The 20,700-nt window shown below is 39.9% G+C and overlaps 1 protein-coding gene across 3 annotated transcripts in view; it reads left to right on the plus strand.

The window, feature by feature from the left end:
• IRAK3 (interleukin 1 receptor associated kinase 3) overlaps nt 1-19,278 on the plus strand; it is a 58,730-nt gene extending 39,452 nt beyond the window's left edge. For all 3 annotated transcript variants that reach the window (XM_017515842.2, XM_017515841.2, XM_017515843.2), the window contains 4 exons: nt 9,577-9,775; nt 10,043-10,105; nt 10,193-10,357; nt 12,433-19,278. In XM_017515842.2, the coding sequence (XP_017371331.1) occupies nt 9,577-9,775; nt 10,043-10,105; nt 10,193-10,357; nt 12,433-12,909 (904 nt within the window). In that variant the 3' untranslated portion in view covers nt 12,910-19,278. The remainder of the gene's footprint in view (nt 1-9,576; nt 9,776-10,042; nt 10,106-10,192; nt 10,358-12,432) is intronic.
• Nucleotides 19,279-20,700: the final 1,422 nt, after the last annotated feature.

A 20,700-nucleotide genomic window follows, 5' to 3' on the forward strand; every position in this document is an offset into this window, starting at 1 on the left:
CTCTAGTGAGAGTCTGAAGCTTGTCTAGGATATAGGTGGAAACCGAAAGGTTCTAAAGTCTCTTAGGTGGTCTCACAACTTAACAGGAGGCCAGCTCTTCCAGGTCACTATCCTAGGAACTTTCCTGGATGTGCAGAACTATAAAAATCACTGAAGTAACACTGCTAGACAGAATGCCCAACAGGTAACAAAGATACAGAGTACCCAGAGAGATCGGATCAGTTACAAGAACGTTATGGAAGAGACAGGGCTTGAAGCGCATCTAGCAATGTATTTTATATTTTACTTGGTGATGGGGCTGCTGACAATTGTTGCCTTTCTGAGTGTTCCAAAGAGTTCAAGGACTTAAATATAAACCATCCATAGAATGTGCCCACGCAGGCATGTGTCAGGGTATGGAGGTCCATGACTGTGGACATTTGTTTGAGAACTGTGGTTTCACAAGGGCTCATCAGTATGCCCCTGCCTTTTCCATAGCAATCAGTCCCTTCCACAGCCATTGAACACTTGGCCTTTCTGCTGAGCCTGCCAGCAAAGATGTTAATTAGTGTGAACTATAACAGTAGATTTTCCCCTTGTGTTTGGTAATGTGCACACCTGTTCTCTAGAAGCTGGAATGAGACCAACTGTGTTCATTTGGGCCACAGAACACCTGTCAGATGGTAACAACAGTCAGTCCCCAGCAGCCTCAGCCAGATGTGATTGACTGACCTAGATTATTCTCCTGAATCTCTTTAAAATGAATCCTCCACTGTGCCCTAAACCTGGGCCTCCCTCATTCTTGGTACCTCTGTGTGTAGCTCAGTGATTTTCGGACTGAGCTGTCTGAAATCCCTGCCTCTTCTGACTTTGTCATAATAATTTTCTAAATCTGTGTAAGGGAAGACAGCTTCTAGGAGAGATGCAGTTTCATTGCACAGCTCTGATAATTGGCTCAGAGAAGGACTTCTCAAAATCTGTGTTAAACAGTGACCTTTTCCCTGAGTAATTCAGGGCTGTTTTTGTTGGAGGAGTGAACAATGGAAGATGCTGTTACCTTGATTTTCTTTTCTGTATTTGGGCTTCAGACTGTTGAGTGACAGAAGACTTTATCATAAATCTTTGACTTTATTAAATTATGTTTTTAATAGTATAAAGTAACATGGAACAATGTATACAAAGTGAGATTAAGTGGAAAAAGCCAAATTAAAGTAGCATATAATATATAATTATAGCTTTGTGTAACTACAAATTCATGCATTAAAAAATATTACAAGTAAAACACACCAAAATATCAACAACGGTTTATTTGGATGGAGTAACTGTGGCTTATTTTTCATTGGCTTATTTTTTTACTTCTTTATATTCTTTAGATTATATTTAAAGAAGTATGTTCTATTCTAACAGTAACATAAAATGTATTATAAAAAAATAACTTGGCATCAGACCTTTCTACCTGAAGCCAAATAATTGGAAAAAGTTTCAAAAGATATCTCAAGTTACTAAATGAAACCCTTAAGTTATCAGTTCAATCATTCTATGTCATTAATTCTGTCAGTAAAGAAGCTTGGTAATTTGTCATTTTTATGGTTTTAAAATAGTTTTTAAAATGAAAGTTGGAAGGTTTATTATTCAGCAGCCTGGTGCCCAAACTGTGAATAACATCTTTTGTCTAAAGCAAAGTAAAATGGTGCTCATGTCTTCAGCTGGGAGGAGGGAGGCTACAGATGTGGGAAGAGCACCAGAAATCTGGGTTCAGGTCGGGCATGGTGGCTCGCATTTATAATCCTAGCACTTTGGGAGGCCGAGGTGGCTGGATCACTTGAGGTCAGGAGTTGGAGAACAGCCTGGCCAACATGGTGAAATCTCATCTCTACTAAAAATACAAAAATTAGCCGGGCATGGTGGCATGTGTCTATGGTCCCAGGTACTTGAGAGGCTGAGGCAGGAAAATCGCTTGAACTCAAGATGTAGAGGTTGCAACGAGATCACTGGGGTAGCAGGTAAAGAAGGGGAAGGACAGATAAAAGACTGGAGAGAGGGTGTTCCAGAAAAACAGGCATTTCAGAACTTTGACTAAAGCCTGCTCCAGAGTGGGCAGGTTGCTGGAGACGCCTCCCTAAACATATCTGACCTCATCCTAATTTGGAAGCTCATCAGGGTAAAGCTTGGCCAGGATTTAAGAGAATGCAGGGTCACGTTCTCCTGTAACAGTCCCTAGACTTGTGAGTATAGAGCTCAGTACAAAAAATAGGCAAGCATAATGTCAAAGAATTTGAAAGCAACAAGAGGTCAACTTAAGACTGTCTTGGTTGGCTCTGAATGTGCAAGTGAGAAAACCTTTGGCCACTCTCTGGCCACAGAAAGACAAGACCTGGATCTGAACCCAGATTTCTTTTTTTTCTTTTTTCTTTTTCTTTTTTTTTTGAGACAGAGTCTCGTTGTTGTCCCTGTCTCTTATCACGGGTTCAGAGTGTTGCCTGGGTCACGTAGATCTCAGTACAAATCCTGACTCTGCTACTTTCTAGCACTGTGATCTTGGACAAGTTGCTTAATCCCCTGAGGCTCGGTCTCCTATGTCTGGAACTGGGGTGATGGTGCTGCCTCTCCTCCCAGGGTTGTGAGGAGGAAGTGAGGTGATAGACTCAAAGCACAGCCCAGGCCTGGCAATGAGCTGTAATTACCTCCTCCCCCCATGAGACTTTTCTGCCTCCCAAAGTGCTTCATCCAACCTGTCCTTGAGCCTTTGCTGTATGGTGGGCCCAGCATGTTATGGGGGTCCAGCTCCATTTAGGTGCAGCTCTCATTATTCAGAGTTCTTTTCTGTGGAGCTAAAATCTTGTGACTTGCCCATTCGTTCATTTTGCCACTGGAATTATATACAGCTAAAGGAAAAGGAGATAAAAACTTATTTCATTTCTCTTGGAAACCAATAGTCTCTTAGTCTTTTATGAATAGCTGAATAAAAAGATGTTGTCTTCAGTTAACTGTAGTAAATCGTAAGAGCACCAAACAGAAAGAGTGGGACTAGGTGTTAGTTCTGACCCTGCCATCAAGTGGTTTTGCATGGAACAAGTCATGTCAACCCTGTGGGCCTCATTTACCTCATCTGCAAGATTCCACAGCAGTGATGACAAGTCAGTGTTGTCTCATGTGTGATTGATTGGTGATGATTTCCCCTGTGCAGGGTTGAAAGAGAATCTGTGGTGGGTGCTTTCTGAACTAAATTTTTGATGTCTGCCAAGAATACAGAGGATGTTTGGGACAATAAATGTACCGGCAGCATTTGACTCACGTATTCACCATTCCTATACTGAGTAGTCTAAAGCTACCCTCAGTTTCAAATCCTCTTTTGTGATTGATTATACCAACAAATATTTACTTAGTATCTTCTACAGACTCAACATTACGCTCAAGTAAACATCGGGTGGTCTCTGTGTAAGTGCCAAATGGTGTAGCTGGGGCTGTACAGTAGGAATTTGGAGAAAGGAGGAGCCTGGAATTCAGAGCAGTCGAGTGAAAAGTTCTTGGAGGAAGTGAATCTTATGGCTGCAGAGAGGATTTGGATAAAACTAAAGGAGGGGAGAGTGTTTTCAAGATGAGGGGAACAAAATGAAGAGAGCCCACGACAACGGAAAGCACAGTTTAGTCTACTGCATGGTAAGTACTAATACCTCAAGGGTAGCAGATAGGCTGCCGTCGGATGAGGGAGCTCAATGAGAGCCAGAGACTTTTCATCTGACATCGACGCCTGCTGAATAACTTGTTAGTAATCCTCGCAGCAAGCCTGAGTTCAGGTATCATAGCTGTTATCTCCGTCTGATAGAGGAGAAAGCTGAGGCTTACAGAGGTTAGTGACTGGCGGCTGTCTCCTGGCTGCAGAAGGGGAAAGGGAGGTTGCATTTCATGTTTGTGTGAGTCCAATCATCATGTTCTTTTTAGGGAATTAAAGGTCTGGGATTACTGGGAGCATGGCGTCATTGGCAGAGACAGGGAAATTGGAAGGAGAGGAGAGCATAATTTGTGTGCAGAAATTCGGAAATGCTGACTTTGGACTCCTGGGGAAAACGTCAGTAGCTGCGGGCATTGAAGGGGAGATCGGGCCTGCAGAGTGGTGAGAGTACATAGCTTTCCAAGGAAGAAGTTGTCAAAGACACAGCTCAGAAACACCCACAGGAGAAGCAATGCCCATGTTTCCAAGGTGTTTTCAACAAGTCTGGTGGTTTATTTAACTAAAAAATGTCTTAATATTTGAACTCTTCAAAGAGAATGTTATAAAAACAAAATCTGCTTCCAGGTGGTGGAATTTGAGAAGGAAAGGATCTAAAGAAAAGAATCTTGAAAAGTTGCAGCCTGTTTTCTTGGCCAAAGACCCTCATGTTTTTATTGGAGAAACGAAGATGTTTTTGAATTACAGGATCACTTAAAAGCATCTGAAAGCAGTAAAATTCCTTGTTATTTCCCTCCTACCCCTTAGCGAGCTTAATTGTTTTTGCATTTATGAACGATTTTAAATGGAAATGCATTTTATACTCAGCATTTTCCATCCCAGACATTCATTCCTGCTAATGTTTCTAAAGCAAAGAGATAATCTCAGTGAACATTTCTAAAGTTCCCTATAAAATCATTTTCTTTAATCAGTATTGCCATTTGTCTCCTGCCAAGTAATACAGTCTTTCATAACAGGGAAGTGGTCTAGGAAAAAAAAGCAGGAAGAAACCATGTGCTTCAAAATGGATATTTTTTTAAATGGAAATTTATCAGAGATGTAAGGTCAGAGTGAATGAGTGCATGGATAATTTCCTTTCCAAGGGACTAGAAAAACTGAGTGTTTGGGAAGAGGGCATAAGGGGCCACAGATTGGCCCCTCCCTGCGACCAGGACACACTTGCCTGAAGACTCAGGCTCTTCCTGCCTTTATCCCTAGACGGGAAGGTTGGAGCCCAGCTCAGTGTTTAACAGGGATATCAAAGCCTACAGGGAATGCAAAGTCTTTTTTCTTGGTTTGACTAATATATTCTTTAATTAATCAGTCTCCTCCCTGTCCCTCTTTCCCCCCTCAAAAAGCCTATTTTTATCTTTCAGACACATTTTAGATATATATAATTATTTTTCCTCAGATTTTCCTATTTTCCCCCAGGGCCTCCCCTCTTCTAAAATATCCGAATTTGATCATTTCTTCTAAGGGACGCCAAAACATTTAAATATGACATAAATTAAAATTTCCTCTATTAATTCTATTTGCCACCACGCTTAGCCCAACATTCACTAACTTATACACATAGATACATACATGTACACACAGTACAGGCCAGTTTTTTTTCTGTCTCTCCATTGTCTTAAAATGTCTGGAAACCTGATTTTAGTTAGGTTTCCCCAGAGCTTCTCTGGAACTATTTGAAACTCAACCGATTTTGTGAAATCAACTAACCGAAGGGTCCTCAGGTCTCCAGGGACATCCTACAACCCCCTGTATTTTTGTTCCTTAAGTTGGTGTCTTTGGACTTCTTCTAGAGATATGTAACCAAGCCTTTTGGGATTTTAAGGTTAAGTGATGGATGTAGGATGGACAATGGCCAGTCTACATTCTTTAAAGCATATTCTGAGACCCTCTGTGAGTGTCAGACACTCTCCTTATGTTTTCTCATTTAATCCTGGTAAGAACCCCGTGAAGTAAGCATTATCAGATCTTTATACCAACAAGGAAACAGGCTTAGGGGGGTTGTCCTAGTTTGGGTAGAGTCAGAGTTTCACAGTTAAAGGAGGAACACCCCTTACAGGGCCTTTGCACAGAGTGCCTAGACTCGGAAGGCACCAACAAAGCAAAAGCTTGACTACTATGTTTCTCAGACCTGCCTAGGTTCAACAGGGATGAAAGAGAAAGCTCCGTGGTCCCACAGGGGAATAAAGGGTTTCAGATTTGTACCATTCCAGGCAAGATGCAGTGCACATTTAAGTTGGGGTGGGGTGCACAACTTTTCTAATAGCCTGCAGGTTCTCGGAGAAACTGAGTCTTGCCTCATCTGGTTAGGTGAGGCAGGGCATTTGGTGAGGGGTGTCTCAGTGATGCAACAGCCGTCACACAGACAGCACATGTGTGTTGTTGCCTCAAGCTGCCCCAGAGAGGCCATTGGGTCCTCTATCTCTGGGGCCAATCTGTGGCTTCCTGCTCCCTCTTCTCTAGATCTTTCTTTGGGTGGAGTCCTGGCCTTTCCTGAGAGTTTGCAGGCACCCAGGAGTTGGACTGCTGGACCCATGTATATATATAAATGTCCCCTAAACATATAGATCTTTAAAAACCCAATCATGCTCTTTCACGCCAAATATGGTATTTGCACTTGAATTCAAATCCTGAGTTATAACCTAGGTGGAGCATCTTGCCTTATGTTTAAGGCCCAAGGGATTGAACTTAATTAGGAGATAAACTGGTGAGCAAAGAAAGCAATTCTCATTACAAAGTAGCATTTGTTTGGGGGATTCAGGTCCCCCCAAATATTGTCCTAGAGACCTCTACTGATAGAGAGATTAAGTAACACTAACTATAACATTAGTGTCAGGTTACAAACTCCTCACCTGTATAGGATTCTCCATACTTCCTTAGTGTGCAACCAATGATCATTGCATTCTATCTGGAGAAGGGAATGGCCTTTCTGTTAAGGTAAATAGCCTTGTACTAAAGAGTAGAAAAAACAGATTGCAGGAACACGAAATTGTGGACATGGACCTTGGCTATGGGTCAAAGATGTCTTTTGTCTATCTCCTTAGTGGCCGCAGTTGCTTGCAAGTTGCCCTTTTGCATGCTATTACTATGATTTTTGTTATTTTAGGTTCTTAATTTTGTTATTTTGTTTTCGCCACACAGGATAGACTTACTCAGCTGACCTGCATGGAAGCTGAAGGCACTTTGTGTTTGAACATTCTATTTAAGGTTGAAGCAGAGGAAAAGAATTAAAGTAGAAATTGATCGTTGAAGGGCCTTTTGCAATTTCCGCTTTCCTAAAACAGAACATCCTTCTTCCTCAGCTACCGTTAACCTTTATTTAGAACAGAATAAATCACTGGACTCAAAATTTATGTTATACACTAAAGTCAGCTGGAAAACGACTTGTCTTTTCACCGAATGTCATTATTCAAACTATAAATTCAGTACCCTAGAATAGTTTCACATCTTCTTGACGGCCTTTCACTGACCCAAAGTCCTCTGTGGGTTTTATGGTGTAAGCATTGTTTGTGGTTACTCAACTCCCTTCTGCCCAACTTTCACAGAGGCTGACCCACCATTTGCTGAAAGCATCCCATCAGCTTTGCTATGAGTCAAATAAATAAATTAGGGTGAAGGTTTTGTTATTATTGTTGTTTTTTTTTCCCCCCTTTTTGTACTTAGAAAAGATTCAGGGTTTTTGTTGTTGTTGTTGTTGTTTTTAGTGTTTCACAAATTCAGCTTTTGGAGTCTCATGATTCTGGCATTGTCAACTTTAATCAAATGCCTTTTTTAGAGCTGGGGTAGAGGAAGAAGATGTTTAGATGTTTGGCATTGAATATCTGCCATTCAGACCTTTCCTGCCCTCCCCCTGTGCTGAAATGAAGTGGGGCATGCAGAAGTGACTCTGAAATTGAGGGGCAAAATGTGGGGTCCTGGAAATGAAGGTTGGGGAACCTTTTTTCTCACCTCGCCTCCTGGCCCACCTGGCAAACTCCTGCATTCAAATGCCCCCAGCACTCTGAAACCCTCAGGGCACCTCTGAAAGCCTCAGACTTGATCTGATCCATTGAAGAGTCAACCTAGGGAAGAAGTGATTATGAATTGACAGTTTCTTCTTATCTAGAGCTGGAGAGAAGTTGGATCTGACTCTAGTCTGTTCCTCATCTGAGGTATGTCAGGATAGGCAACAGTTCTCCAAATGGGAAAGTAAAAGAGTGGATGAGGAGTGACAGATGGGGCTGTGTGAAGCCTGGGCTGGCTTTAGCAGCTGCTGGGTTTTCCAGGGAGAAAGGAGAAGGCAAGGAGAGAAATGACAGCTGTGTTCATTGATGTGAGCCTTGGGAACCGGGCCTCTTTGACTTTCCTTCCATAAATGCTGAGAACACACAGCCGATAAGGGGCCCTAGAGCCCATAAGGTGGGCTCTTTGGATTTTACAATTCCCTTGCCACCCTTAGCAGAAGAAGGAGTGAAATAAAGTTTAAAATGTGTCTTTCTTTATCCTCAAAAGACCACAGGAAGTCCCTTTGTTTTTCTATTGTCAACTCAGTCCTAGACAAGGTCTAGACTAGAATCTTTGAGGCCTTAGCTTCATACATTGGACTGTTTTCCCAAAACTCTCTAAATAGAAGTAGGACTCTGAGTCCTCTGAACAGTAAGAACACCTGCAGTTCTGACCTGTGGAACTAGGGCATGCCTGTTGACCTGCTTGTATAGGGATAGCAAAAACTTCTGGAGCTTTTGTTAAGATCCAAAATTTGTTCAGAATTAAGAACTTCTTGATATCCCATAGCTGTTGCTGTACCACTTTTAGTAACAGCATGTCGTGCTGCAAATATACTTCTTGGCATTTTGGATGGGCAGGTCTACTCTTAGATGCTTTGGTTTCAGGGGATAAATAGCAAATTCTGAAGAGCCCTAAGCAAAGCCAAGAAGTGCATGACTTTCTCTTCGTTACCCACCTGCTTCTCAATGTCCATCTGCTCTCTTAGAATTGATTACTAATCTTTCTCCTACCTGCCATTTTTTGAGCATTACCAAGTGCTGGGGAGGAAGCTACGCACTTCATTTTCCCCCTGCCAGAATTCTTTTCTCATTTCACATGGGAAGAGAGAGGGCACTGAGGCTTACACGGTGAAGGAAACTGTGGGTGGTAATGGAGCCAGGGAAAGGCAGAGCTCCTGGCTGTACGTTGTGGGAAATGGATCTCTCTCTTGGCTTATCCTTTCCTATCCCTGCTTTGACAGCCCTTTGAAGGTAAAAGTAATCCGATGCCTACCCTCAGCCAAAATGTCAGATGATTCTTAAGGTTTTAATGTGACAACTGCTTAAATTGACTATAAGCACTTTGCCTTTGTCTCTGCAAGCATTTGTATTTTAAATAAGACTCAAAGACCAAAAAAACCATAGAGATGAAACCATGGGATAGGGTGGTCATGAGGGCAGGACTACCAGAGATTCCTGAGATCATTCCAAGTTAGTGGCTGTGTGCTCATATGCCAAGCTTTTCACAGCACAGCTCTTGCCCATAACAGACACATAATCAGCTGATTAAAACTCAGTTCATGTTCTCCTTAAGTGTAAGGAAAGCTGTTTTGGTTAACTTTAGTTTCTCTTAGTGAGAAAGCATCAGCTTTATCCAGCAACTTCACATATGTATCTTTAAGTTTGAAGTACCCGCGGTTCTTAGGTCAGGTTTTTATTCTAGGTTGCAGAAAATACTGGATTTATACATTAGGAAAAATGAAAGAATGTTCTGTAGTTCATGGAAATTTGTTTGGCTTTATTTTGACAGTGTTTTGAATTAACCAGAAATGAAAAAATGGGAGCTTAGCGTGTTTACACTGAAGTGCCTTTATGATATTTTGTCTTGTTTGTGCCTGATTACAATTTTAGTGCAAACATCCTTTTGGATGATCAGCTTCAACCCAAACTAACTGATTTTGCCATGGCACACTTCCGGCCCCACCTAGAACATCAGAGTTGTACCATAAATACGACCAGCAGCAGCAGTAAACATCTGTGGTACATGCCGGAAGAGTACATCAGACAGGGGAAACTTTCCATTAAAACAGACGTCTACAGCTTTGGAATTGTGAGTACCAACTACCAGTTAACAAAGGAGGAGAGTTTATTGCTAAGAATGTTCCAGATTCTAAGAATTTTTAAAAGAATTTTAACTTTTAGACTCATTGATTTCCTGTTAGCCCATCTTATACTTTAATTTTGTATAATCAAGCAATTAATAAAATATAAAGTCATTAACTAAAATAAACTACATTCATAGTCATGGTTAATAGTTGCAACAAATTGTGTGCATATTTTTAAGATATATAGCTGACTTTCTATATATTCCTTGTAGGTAATAATGGAGGTTCTGACAGGATGTAGAGTAGTGTTAGATGATCCAAAACATATCCAGCTGGTAAGAATTGTCTTCATTCTGGCACCTATCTCTTGATCATTTTCTGATCGAGTTCTCTGTGATAAAATTGTCTTCTTCTCTTCCAAGCGGGATCTCCTTATAGAATTGATGGAGAAGAGAGGCCTGGATTCATGTCTCTCATTTCTCGATAAGAAAGTGCCTCCCTGCCCTCGGAATTTCTCTGCCAAGCTATTCTTTTTGGCAGGGCAGTGTGCTGCAACACGGGCAAAATTAAGACCATCAATGGATGAAGTGAGTATGTATGTGGTTTTATTCAAAACTGAACCCACAGAACCATGGAAAATCTTAACTAGATAAATTGTGTATCTAAGTGAATTCTTTGTCAACAAGACAAATCCAGCCTCTAACAGAGAATTCCAACCTAATAGTTTTAGCATTTCCAGGCCAAAAAGCCACATTATTTGGTACTCTGGTAGAGGTCATTTCTAGGTGGAACCAAGATCACACCACAAAAAATTCAATGTAAAGACATAAGTGAGCAGTTTACAGGGAATATTTTATTCAATTTTTTTTTTGGAGACAGAGTCTTGCTCTGTCACCCAGGCTGGAGTGCCGTGGCACTGTCTCGGCCCACTGCAACCTCTGCGTCCTCCGTTCAAGTGATTCTCCTGCCTCAGCCTCCTAAGTAGCTGGGATTATAGGCATGAGTCACCATGCCTGGTTAACTTTTTTATTTTTAGTAGAGACAGGGTTTCACCATGTTGGCCAGGCTGATCTCAAACACTGACCTCAAGTGATCAGCCCAACTCAGCCTCCCAAAGTGTTCAGTTTCCATTAAGAGATCCTGCTCATTATAAATGCAGCATATATTTTGCTTATCCATTTTTAAAAAATTATTAATCTATCCATAGACTTAATCACCCATTTATTTATTTGTTTATTTGCACAAACAAACAAATACTTATTTAATGCCCACTCTGTGTGTGCCAGACTTTGTATTGGGTGCTGGGAATATAACAGTGATCAAGATGCAATGACTACCCTCAAGCTCACTGTTCAGAGGAGTCAGATCAGTAAACATAGAATGTTGGTCCAGCAAAAGAAACATAATGATATACAGAAGGCCAGGTTGCCATGGAGCATGGACTCAGAATACATTAGCCTGTGGAAGTTAAGGAAGCTTCTTGATAGATACGACAGCTTAGCTATGATCTGAAGAACAGGTTGGATTTAGGCAGCAGTAAGGATGGAAAGACATTCTAGGCAGAGAGAGTGAACACCTGCAAAAGCTCCAAGGTGGTGGAGCCCATTGTGCTAAGACCATGGAGTGGGGCCGTGAGGGAAAGACTGGAGTGGTTAAAATAATAGAAGCTTCCATGGCAGAGGGACATGAATTCCATTCTAGGAATTTAGATTTTATCCTGAGTCTATCATAGAGCCATGCAAGGGTTTTAAACTAGGAGTTGACATAATGAGAATATAAAGAGCACTGGCCTGGGAGTCAGGAGAGCTGTATTTCAGGCCTGACACCACCAGTAAGTTGTGTGGAGCCAAAAACTCAGGAAGAAGCTATGAGATGTATCATGCAGGGACAGGGAACTAGAAGCCTGGAGATCTGGTGTCAAACAACAGGTCTGTACCTTACTGACTGACGATACTGATTCCCCTTTCTGAGCCTCAGCTTTATCATCTTCAAATGAAAAGAATTAATGTTGTTTGTGCAGGTTAAATGAGATAATATATGTGGAAGCACTTTGTAAATGTTAAAGCTCTCGCTATGTATTTTTTAAAATTACGTGTGTGTATGTGTATATGAAGACATGTGGTATGGTCTATTCATTAGATCAAGGATTATCATATCTGGCTGTACACCAAATCATGTGAGGCTTCTAAAATACAGATTCCTGGACCCTGGTCACCTTATTTTTTGAATGACAGTCTCTAGGTTGGGACCAAGGGATGCACACTTTAAAAGAGCTCCCTAAAACGTCTGGCATTTAAGAATTACAGGTCAGGCCCCCCATTTCCTCCTTCCCTTCCAATCCTCCACATATTATGGTTGAAGTAAAAAATGTAGAGACTTGCCCAAGTTCACAAAGCTAGTTGATGGCAAATCCGAGGCTTAAGTCAGGTTTCTTGGTATTTGCTTCAGTGTAGTTTCTTTTATATCTTGTTTTAAGTCACTTAATTTACTCCTCAAAATAAAGAGTTTTAGCTAATCTTTAAGATCCATTCTAATTTGAAATTCTATAGTTGAGCTAATTTCATGAAAATGAACGAATATTCTTTATAGGTGGAGAGAAAAAGGGTAAAAGGAAAGGTTGTTCAAACTTAATTCAATGTCTGTTTGCTTCTTTGTTAATTAGGTTCTAAATACTCTTGAAAGTACTCAAGCCAGCCTATATTTTGCTGAAGATCCTCCCACGTCACTGAAGTCCTTCAGGTGTCCGTCTCCTCTATTCCTGGAGAATGTACCAAGTATTCCAGTGGAAGATGATGAAAGCCAGAATAACCATTTACTGCCTTATGATGAAAGCTTGAGGACAGACGGAATGACTCCGAAAACACCTTTTGAATGCAGCCAGTCTGAGGTTATGTTTCTGAGTTTGGACCAAAAGCCAGGGAGCAAGAGAAATGAGGAAGCTTGCAACATGCCAAGTTCTTCTTGTGAAGAAAGTTGGTTCCCAAAGCATATAGTTCCATCCCAGGACTTAAGGGCCTATAAGGTAAATATGGATCCTTCTTCAGAAGCTCCAGGCCATCCTTGCAGGAGCTGGCCAGTGGAGACCAGCCATTTCTCCAAATTTTCCTGGGATGAACATGAACAGAACAAAAAGGAATAAATTCCACCAGAATATAAAAAAGCAAGTGTTGTGTAAGCACCTGAGTATAGGAATGACCTTGGGAAGACATTGGCTCTATAAGCAATGCCAAGAGAATGATCAATGGTGAGTTTGGGTGATGCAGATAAACAATCTGGACAATTCCATTTCTTCTTTCCCAAACCCTCAAACAGAGTGCCTTAAAAAATTGTTTTATCAGGATAATTGCCTCATGACCAAACCCACGCTCAATTAGAGCCATTCAAAATTCCTTAAGATCATTGGTTCTGACTTTAGCCAAACAAAACAATCAAAACCTACCAGAAAGGGACTGGATTCTAATGTCTTCTCCATCAACCTCAGTGTGAGTCCTCAGAGCCTTCATCTGCCAAGAACATTCAGTTTGATTCCATTATTTGGTTTAGCTTGCTTGCAAGGGTTGTAGGAAATGTCTAATTTTTAAATGTTAGAGGATGCCTTTGGAAAGAATCACCTTGCTATTTTGATTGACCCCTCATGTTTTCCCGTTAATCCCTGACTAGCCTGCTTGTCTGAAAATGAGCCAGCTTCACCCTTGGCTATGGCATGTTCTGTGTAGAGAGGGGATTTCTTCCCCAGATCCATCCTAAACTCTTAGGACAGTTTATCATGTATACTATATATAAAGTAAGCATTGACTATTATTACAGCTTTTTGAAAACATACTTAGTAACCTATTTTAGCCTAAGTAGATTAGATGAAATTTCCATCAAGTAATTTTTATTCCTGAGAAAATGGCTGGTCGAGGGCTTAGGTCAGCTTTTTGTTTGATCTATACCTTCCAACTCTGGGCCTTCACTCCTGCTGTTTCCTGGATCTCCATCTTTTGAAATCCTACCCAATCATCAGAGCTCTACAAAACTGCCAGCCTCCAGGAAGCTTTCCTAATCTCTACAACCAGAAGTACTCCCTTTATCAGTATTTCAAGAGCAATTTTTTTGTATTTCTATTTTATGCTTGTCACTTTCAGAATGATGTCAAAGCTGCTTGTCTCATCTCTTTTACTAGGTTGTAAACTCCCTATATTAGATTTCTATTGTTTTTGTAACAAATTATCACACATTTTGTGACTTAAAGTAACATAAATTAATTATTTTGCAGTTTTGGAAGTCATTCCTTCTGGAGGCTGTAGGCGAGAACTCACTATCTTGCCTTTTCCAGCTTCTAGAGGCCACCTGAATTATTTGGCTCATGGCCGATTCCTCCGTCTTCAAAGCCAGCCATGTGGCGTTTCAGATCTTTCTCTCTCTCTCTCTCTGTCTCACCGCATCTTCACTACCCTCTTCCTCTCACTCTGACCCCCGCCTGTCTTTTATAAAGACCTTTGTGATTTCACTGGGCCCACTCAGATAAGCCAGGAAAATCTCTGTGTCTCAGATCCTTAATTTAATTATACCTGCAAAGTCCATTTTCTTGTGTAAAGTAATGTATTCACAGGTTTCTGGAACTGGGACGTGGACTTTTTTGGGGGGCCACTACTCTGTCTGTCATACTCCCTGAGTGTGTAAGGGCTATCTCTTCAAAGCCTAACATGTCATCCTACAAAGAGCAGGTGTTTCCTTATAAATTAAGTTGAATTAAATTACTCCTATGAACCCACATAATCAATAATTCAGCCATAATAAACATTGTTGAGTAAATTCAAAAGGGAGTATTAATGACTATGATGATGGATAGAAACACTGAAGAAAACCATTTTCAGAGGATTTACTGAATCTTCCTCTCCAGGAAGCTTGTAATAGAAGGGTAAGCCTCCAGCTTCTTGTCCAGCAGAGGCTCATCATGTCTTCTGTTTTATTTTTTTGGTGAGTCAGTGTGGTTGGGTTAATTGTACTCACATTCAATTCCACGTTCAAGAACAACTAATCAAAGCAGAAACTCATCAGGAATCACGGTCAGGTTAACAGATGAAGGTCAGAAATATGGAGTTACAATTCTCCAGAAAGGCACAAAGTGAGACTAAAAACATGATAAGTCTTAGTCTGTTTGACAGGCTTTATACAGGCCCTGCATAAGCAGTTGGGAGAGCCCATGCCCACCGCTGCTTTGTGGGGTACCTGGCTGCCCAGAGCTCTCTGCCCTCCTCTGATCACCAGACATGTGAAAAGCTTGGACTAAACTTCATATAACTTTTATTCCTGTGACCTATCCTGTTTGGCAACTCCTGATTCCACACGTTAATGAAAGGAAGCAGCAAAAGTCTTTGACATTTGGCCTACATATTGCAAACCATTCTGAGGCCGATTTAGCTTAATTTACAGAAATAATCTGAGATTATATTGGCTGAATTGGGAAAATTAGCCTGGAATCACGTGAAGTTGCCACTAATTATTCACAAAAGAGATCAACAAGAATTGACTCTATGTTAAACTGTTTTTTCACTTAGAATATGGACGCACACCAACACATTCAATGAAGGGTCATTGAGGAAGCTCTGATTAACAGCAGGCCCATGCAGTTACTCAGCACATATAATCTATTGGTATTATGTTGATTTGAACTTGCTGAGCCAAATTTAAGCAGGGTTCCTCAAACTGTAGTGTGCATCAAAATGACTTGGAAAGCTGGTTAAAAACATGGATTGCTGGGTCCACCCAGTTTCTGATGTAATAAGTTTGGGGTTAGAAATTTTGCTTTCTAGTAAGTTCCCAGGTGATGCTGATGCCACTGATGTGAAGCCCACTCTTCACATCAGTGAAAACCACTTCCTTAAAGTACTCTCAAATTGTTATAGATTGGTAGATCCTACCTTTCCATCTACTGGTATGTTTTTTGAGAAAAGGTGCATTTCTTTTCATTCTATTAAATTCATCCTATTACCTGGGATGTTGGTTAGCACAGAGTAGAAGCTCTAGAAAGATTGTTGACCAATGATCTTATTGACTAAATCATCTTTCTAGAGTACAGCTATTTTGGACATCTTAAAGATGAAGTCAGATAAGCTGGAGGTGACCTGATTAATGTTGTGGTAAGCAGATGCCACTGTGGTTGGGAAATATCTTCTGTTGAGCGATCCAGTCCTCCTGACTAGACTTCCCTTCTAATGGGTGTATTAATAAGTGTTAGTTGATATGAATTAAATGTTGCACCTTTCTTGGGTAATAAGAGGATAGTTTTATGGTTTCATGATGTGGAGACTAAGATACACAAGAAACCAAGAATGAGCCTCTGGGTGTTCCCTCTGATCAACAAACATGAATTCATAATTTTACTTATTCTCATCTTTGTAATGTGCATGGGCAATCCTCCAGGCAGATCCTATTTACTAAGCTTCTTCAGGCTTTTATCCTATTTTATAATGCCCAAACACATGGAGAAAATATTTTGTTGTTTTTGAAAATAGGTATGGGATTTTTGACATAATCAATTTTATTGACTTCTCGAGAGTTGTAATGATCTGTGACTCACTGCATAATATTGTAGTTTTACAGGGTGGTACATCACCCTGTGTAAAACAACTTTTACGACCTGAGTACTGATGAGTATAGAAAGTGAGGCTTACATGAGTAGCATTTATTAAGCATCTGCTAGAATCAAAGCACTGCATTAGCTACAAGGTTACCAAGTAAGATGCAAACAGTTTAGTAAGAAAGATAGGGTATCTACCCAAGTCAACTGTTCAGTGACATCTGCTACTTGAATCACACATCAATGGAGCCGAAAGTACATGCTGGAAGGGTGAGAAGAAGGTGAAGAAGGCTTTCTGGGGAAAGAGATAAGGAATTAAGAGAAATAGAAAAGATCACTGAAGAAGTACTCAGGATGGTTATTCAAGGAATTGGGGGTCCACAGCAGCTCTGCAGAATATCCTTGGGGCCAGAAAAATGGGGTACGAGTAAAGGGAACTGGGTCTGCAGCTTTGCATGTTTTTCCTGGTTAACCCTCAGAGTCACCCTGAAGGTGTGAATCCCATCTTATAGGTGAGGACACTGAGTCGGGAAATTAACTTGCTGAAATCAAGTCTTCCCAGTCCTTCCATCAGGTCCTCCCAGATCTGGAGGAGCCAGGATTTGAACTCACATTTGTCTGACTTCAAAGCCCATGCTTTTTCTTGTGTTCCACATTGCACAATGGAGCCACTGCCAGTTCAAGCTCCTATGAAAAGGGATGGATGAGAAAAGTCTTTTTGTTGATTCCACAGACTTTAAGTAGATACCATGTCTCCTGCCTTTTTCACTATGTCTCCTGCCTTTTTCACTATCCTACTCCTCTGCTACCACTTCTCTGCTACAGGTACCCACCTCTGCAGTTACTTGATATAAGCTAAATAAATCCATTCATCCAAGCTTCCATTCATTGAATAAATATGTATCAATGGCTTCCTTTGTGCCGGGCACTATTCTAGGAGCTGGGGCTACAGTGCAGATTGGAACCAGCAAAGCTCACCACCCTCATGGAGCTTACATGTGAGTGAATAAATCTCAGAGGATTCTCCTGTCATAGGTCCTGACTCCTCTGCCACCTCTTCCAAATGGGTTCAGAGAAATTCTCTCCTTGTCCTGTTGTGTAACTGATAATCCCATGGTGGCCCTCACTTTGCTATTCATATGCACTAAGTAGTCTATGATGTGCTTTGTGGCCGGCAATCGTGACAGATTCTTTTCTTCTATTGGTATATGGTTTCTTCGGGGCATGTGTTTGGCTACTGATGGCATCTTCCAGGGGGTCTGAGGCACCTAACAAACCTCAGCTCACTAGCACATGATACTGGAGTTGCCTGTTAAATTATCTTTCTTCTTCCACAGAACTGCAGCTTTTCTGAGGGCAAGGTCTATGTTCTGCTAATTTTTTGGATCCCTAATGGCTGGCACAGTACCTGGTACATAATATGGTTCAACAAATATTTGTAAAAAGGATGAATCAAATAGTCCCTCAAAGATCTTCAGAATCAAGAATGTCATCTAGATTGCACCCAAAGTTTATCTTTCTAGTATTCAGAATGTAATCAATCATTGCTGAAATTGTTCCATTTCACCATTCTTGAGTAAAAATTATTAATTTTAAATACTAGCATCTGAGATATCTTTGAAAAGATTAGTCATTGTATGTATTGCTTATAAATTTTCTCTATAGTGGAAAATATTCCCAAACCATGTCTAAGCAATGATAAACCAGTGTTCTGGCAGAGAATAGACTGATGTTTGTGGTGTTTTATATCTGTCTTCCTGTTCCAAATCATTTAGATATATTTGATGGTCCATGGACTTGACTTGCAAGTATTTTCCTGGGAAGCAGTCTTATTCCAAAGACCTGTATTTCCTGCCAAACCTTCATTTAAGAGACTCATTATGGATGTCCTCTGCATCATTGCAAACTTTTCTGGTCATCTCTATAAATAGCAAGATAATATTTCCATTGAGTTTTTACATTGGCTCTTAAATTTTAAAATATTCTCATAGACCAACATAATTGAAATCGGGGGTAAGGAAGTAAGAACTGCTTACTTGCAGGAAATGCAGGCTCGGTGTTGTGTCTAGTGACCACTAGGTGCATTCACACATCTCTTAAGCTTTAAACAACCTATTGAGCCGGTTTCCATTTCCTCGATCTATTAGATCAAAGAAAACGAGGCTTAAAGGAGTTGGCTCTTGCCCTAAGTCACACTACTGATGGAATGAGAATACAAAGCAAACTGCTTTATTCAAGTCCAGGAAATATCTGCCTCGAAAAAGGGTAACTTAAAAATTAAAAGTATCCCTTCTTTGAACATGAAAACAGCTAATAAAGATATGTGTGTTTTATTTTAATTATTATTAATTTTATCCTCTCATATTGGCAAAGATTAAAGCAACTGACAAAAATGGCATTCTTGTTCACTACTGGCAGGAGTGAAAATTGGTAGACTCTTTCTAGAAGGCAATTTGGCAACATGCATCAAAAACCTAAATGTTGATACACCTTTACTCAGCAGTTTGTTTAGGAATTTATCCTAATGGATAAAGTTGTCCAAGTCTGTAAACATGAGCCTAATAGTATATGTCATTATGTTTATATTAAAATATTGGAAATAACTTAAGTATCCTTCAGTAGAAGATGGATTAAATAAATTCCATGCAGTTGTCATTAAAAAATATTTAGATGTATGTTTATTACTATGGAAATGTGTTCCCAAAATATTATTGAATCAAAAAGCAGATGATAGAATATATGTTTAATGTGAACTCATTTATAACATTGAATATTTAAAGATAATACATGTTTCATAGATCTTCACCAAATGATAAGGATTTTTTTTTAATGGGCTGTGGTATGTGGGTGATCTTTACATTCTTCAGACTGTTATGTATTTGAAACTTTTATAATGAACATATATAATTTTTATTAGAAAAGAATAAAATTTTTGGAAAAAAAAATAGTCATTCTCTATATTTCTACATTTACCTGGCTCTTTGCTTAGCAACTTGGTAGCAACTAGTAACTAGTAATAATGTTTCTATTCCATTGTTCATTATTATTTTTATCTTCCTACCTTAGTAACTGAAGCTACGAAATGGATTTGTCCGGTATCCTTTGAGTAACAAGTTTTGAGAGGGCATGTGACAAAGCAATGCAAGAGGCAAAAATGAGATAAGCTGAAATACAGAAGAGCGGAGTACGGATGATAGTACACAACTGCGAGTGTTTTGTGATTAAATATTAGTTGATTTTGCTAAAATCTTTTTTCAAATTACCCATAAGATTTATACTTACAAATCCCTACTTCAAGGAGTTATCTACAGTCAAGTGAGAAGATCTTTGGGGAGATAAATTTTCCACCACAAACTATTCATTCTCCAGACTTATACCCCACTATCCATTTTCAGTTTACATAAAATTTTTACCTTGCTGTAGTTATTAGTTGGAAATGAAATTTGCAACAGTGCAAAGGAAATTTGACTGAATACAGTGTTTTGCTATAGCAGGTAGAGCTGGAACTTATCTAACGACGCTAATGGGATTTGCAATGCATTAATTATAAAGGGAAATAGCAAAGTATACTCCAGGGTAAAATAGTAAGTCTAATGAGTTCTAGCTGTCGGGGACTGTTTTGTGCACATAACTAAGTTACAAAACCGTGTAAATATGATTTTAAAACAGTTCCTAGGCAGATCCAGCTAAAGATAAATGAGTGCTGGGTTTTTAAGAGCATAAAACAGCCACAACATTTTTTTATGATGCCAAATGAATGTTTTGATGCCACTTTGTGTTTTCTGGAAGGAAAATGCCAACTATTACTAACTGTTCCCTCACTGCAAAGAGTTCAGCAAAAGAGAATTTAGGAAATCTAATACATATAGTGTAAAATGGGATCATTTCTAAACAGCACATTACAGTAAGGTTACTCTAGTGAACTTCTTAATGTTCTTAATCCCATTATTCACTAATTATAATTTCATGTCATTCTAAATGTGTACAGGCTAATTATAGCACCGTTTCTGGACCATTAAACATTGGATATTATGGTATTTATTTTTCTTATGATTATAACCTAGGATTTTTTTTTCTTGTTTTTAAAATTTATTATTATTATTATTATTATTATTTTTCCCCATTTATTTATTTTATTGCATTTTAGGTTTTGGGGTACATGTGAAGAACATGCAAAATTGTTGCATAGGAACACGCGTGGCAGTGTGATTTGCTGCCTTCCTCCCCATCACCTACATCTGGCATTTCTCCCCTTGCTATCTCTCCCCAGCTTCCCACCCCCCACCGTCCCTCCCCTATTTCCCCCCAACTGACCCCAGGGTGTAGTGCTCCCTTCCCTGTGTCCATGTGTTCTCATTGTTCAAC

This window comes from Cebus imitator, unplaced genomic scaffold, assembly GCF_001604975.1.
Source record: "Cebus imitator isolate Cc_AM_T3 unplaced genomic scaffold, Cebus_imitator-1.0 Scaffold562, whole genome shotgun sequence".
Classification (NCBI taxonomy): Eukaryota; Metazoa; Chordata; class Mammalia; order Primates; family Cebidae; genus Cebus; species Cebus imitator.